At 57.6% G+C, this 3,079-nt stretch overlaps 1 protein-coding gene across 1 annotated transcript in view; it reads right to left on the minus strand.

Annotated features, from left to right (window-relative positions):
- The window catches only part of CACNA1I (calcium voltage-gated channel subunit alpha1 I), a 220,582-nt gene that overhangs the window by 61,010 nt on the left and 156,493 nt on the right, over positions 1–3,079 (minus strand). The window contains 3 exon segments of the mRNA XM_027871198.1: positions 456–573; positions 1,331–1,516; positions 2,675–2,826. Coding sequence (XP_027726999.1) covers positions 456–573; positions 1,331–1,516; positions 2,675–2,826 — 456 coding nt within the window.

Genomic DNA, 3,079 nt, shown 5'->3' on the forward strand with positions numbered 1-3,079 from the left:
TAGTCACACACTTCTGTCTTGCACATTTTCACTTCTTCACTCTCACACCTGTGCAGGCTCCTCAAGCTTGCACACTTATATGTCTACTCCCCTCCATTCGTATACTTCTCTCATCCACACTCACACTTGTGCATTCTCCTCTATTGTGTATGCTTTCATTTAGTTGTAGGCTGCTTAGACATAAGCTGACAAGCCCACTTAGTAGCCCTGGGAACGACTGTCAACCCCGACTTTCATTACTCCTATGAAGTGCATGTCACCCCTCCTTTCCCTAGACGCCCCGCCTAGGGCTTGGGTTGCTCCTCTTTCTGGACCCGCGGGGACGTCACTGTTGGGGGGAGGGGGGAAGGTGTGTGTGTATGTGCGTTGGGGGAGGGGTAGACTACGCTTGCCTGGGCCCAGTGGTCTCGGCCAGGCGGAGGGCTGAGGGTAGGGATCTTCTCTTTCACCCTCACCTGGAACACTGTGACAATGGCCCAGAGGAGCGAATCAAAGTTCTTCCGGTCGGGCACCGTGTCTCCGCTGTCAGTCCTGAGGCTGAATTTGCAGCCAAAAATGTGCATCCCTAGGATGCTGAAAAGAAGAGAAGGGTCCGGTGACGTCTCGGAGCGCAGTAGAGAGATGCTGGTTAGAGCGCAGAGGGAGCCCCGGGCCACCCTCCCATCTCTCCTTCATCCCCACCAGGGCTGCCATCCCTGCCCCATCACTTCCTTCATCCCCCAGACCTCTCCCACCTCCTGGCCTTTCCTTCTCCTTCCTTCATTCAAATCCCTCCGAAGCTCTCGGCTCCAACCTGCGTCCCTGGACCCCGTTCATCCCACTCCCCATCCTGCGTTCTCTCTGCCAGCCACACAGGCTGACTCGCTGTTGTCCACACGTGGCCTCGCCACCTCCACGTCCTTAGGGGCGGCTCCCCGTGCCTACAGGGCGGCTGCTCCTAGCTCCCTTCAAGACCATGCAAGGGCCAGCCCCCAAATGGGGCGGGTCCTGCTCCTCCGACTGTAATTACTTTTCACATTTCTTGTTCGTGCTACTCTGTCCTAGCAGAATGCAAGCTCCTTGCGGGCAGAGGCTGTTTTCCTTAGGAGTTTGTATCCAGAACCAAGAGGCAGCAGAGTTCTCAGGAGGAGGGCTTCCAGTCCTCTGCCAGGAGGAGTGCCCCTCTACCGTGCCCAGTAGCTTGGGCCTGCCTCGCTCCTGGGGGGCCCTCCGTGCTCTGAGAGTCGGGGGCAGCTGGGGGATTCCCCGGGCAGCGGCAGATGGAGCCGGCTCCTGGGCAGCCCCTGGGACGATGCCCGCGTGTGGCTGGCACCCCCGATGGCTCGCCCACCTGAAGATGAAGATGAAGAGCATGAGCAGCATGCAGAAGGTGGCCACGTTGTCCATGGTCTTCATCAAAACCACCAGCTGGCGGCGCAGGGCTGGCATGAAGCGGACCAGCTTCAACACGCGCAGCAGGCGGAACGTCCGCAGCACAGAGAGGCCCCCGTCCGCCTGGCCAATGATCTCCCAGATACTGCGGGGGCCAAGCGGGGGAGGGAGGAGCGAAAGAGGGGAGAAATGGGGGAGGGGGAGGGGGAGGGGAGGGGGAGGGAGGGGAGAAAGAGGGAGGGGGAGAAGCAGGGAGGAGAGAAAGAGGGAGGGGGAGAAGTGGGAAGGGGAGAAGCAGGGAGCAGACAGAGCACAGAAGGGGAGTTTGCACCAGAGACAAGCGGGAGCATAGAAAGAACAGAGGAGGGGAGATGCGGAGAGGGAGGAAAAGTGGAAAGAGATAGAGGGTTGAGGCCCAGGGAGCAGGCAAGGTAGAAAGAAAAAAATCCAAGAAGTTTCGAGGCATAGGAGGAGAGATGGCACCAGGAGAAGGGGAGGAATGGAGGAAAGATGCAGAGGGAATACCAAATGAGAACAGAATTAGGAAAAAGGGAGAGACAGAGAATGGCCCAGTTGAAGAAGAAGCCCGAGGCAAAGGGAGGCACAGGGTCCAGGGGAAACAAAGAGCCAGGAAGGCCGACAGGATGGGACATGAGAAAGGAAGAAGAGAGATACAGAAAGAGGGAGAGACAGAGGAGGGGAGGCAGGGGAGGGAAGAGATGGGAGAGAGTTAAAGAGGAGGGGAGAGATAAGAGAGCCAGAGAGCCAGGAGCCAGTGAGGGGGAAGAGAAAGATGGGGGAGACCAGAGAGAAAGCGGGGCGGGGGTGGAACAGAGGATGAGGGATGGAGGGATGAGTTATTCCTGCTACTCTGCCTGTCGCAGGATCATCCTGGTCATAGGGCAGACCTAGCAGAGTTAATTAAAATCCCTCTGAGTCTCCAAGCTTCATTTTTGCCCAGAGCTTCAACCTCGGTGCCACCTGCTTCCTCCCACCCCTTTGCCCTCCAACCAAAGCTGAGCCAAATGGGCTGATGAAGACGGTGTCTCTTTCCCTTTCCCTTTCCCTTTCTCAGCCTCTGGAGGACACACTGCAAGGCAGGTGGCAGCCGGAGGAGGCTGCCTGCAGAATCAGCTCCTCGATGGTGGGGAGTGGGGGTCAGGGGATGAAAGAAGCCAGGAGAGGGACTGAGGCAGCCTCTGTGCTTGGGGAGGGTGTCTGAGGGTGTGTGGCAGGCTCCCGGTGAATGGGGGAGGGGTGGCCCTGACCATGGGGAGGGGGAGAGACAACCCAGCCCCTGTACCTGATGATGACGATGATACTGTCAAAGATGTTGTAAGGGTTCCGCAGGTAATCGAAGAGGCCAAAGGCCACCAGCTTCAGGATCATTTCCAGGGCAAACATGCTGGTGAACACCACGTTACTGATCTCCAAGATGTTGGTCAGCTCCTCGGGCTGCAGAAGGAGAGGAGGAAAGACACCAGGCAACAACTTAAGACAGAGTCCCTGAATGCCAGGTCTGGGAGGGGCCTTAGAACAGGGAATGTCAGAGGTGGGAGGCACCTTAGAACAGGGGATGTCAGAGCTGGGAGGGCCCTTAGAACAAAGAATGTCAGAGCTGAGAGGGACCTTAGAACAGGGGATGTCAGAGCTGGGAGGGACCTTAGAACATGGAATGTCAGAGCTGGGAGGGGCCTTAGAACATGGA

The sequence above is a fragment of the Vombatus ursinus genome, unplaced genomic scaffold, assembly GCF_900497805.2.
Source record: "Vombatus ursinus unplaced genomic scaffold, bare-nosed wombat genome assembly UNPS02003292.1, whole genome shotgun sequence".
Classification (NCBI taxonomy): Eukaryota; Metazoa; Chordata; class Mammalia; order Diprotodontia; family Vombatidae; genus Vombatus; species Vombatus ursinus.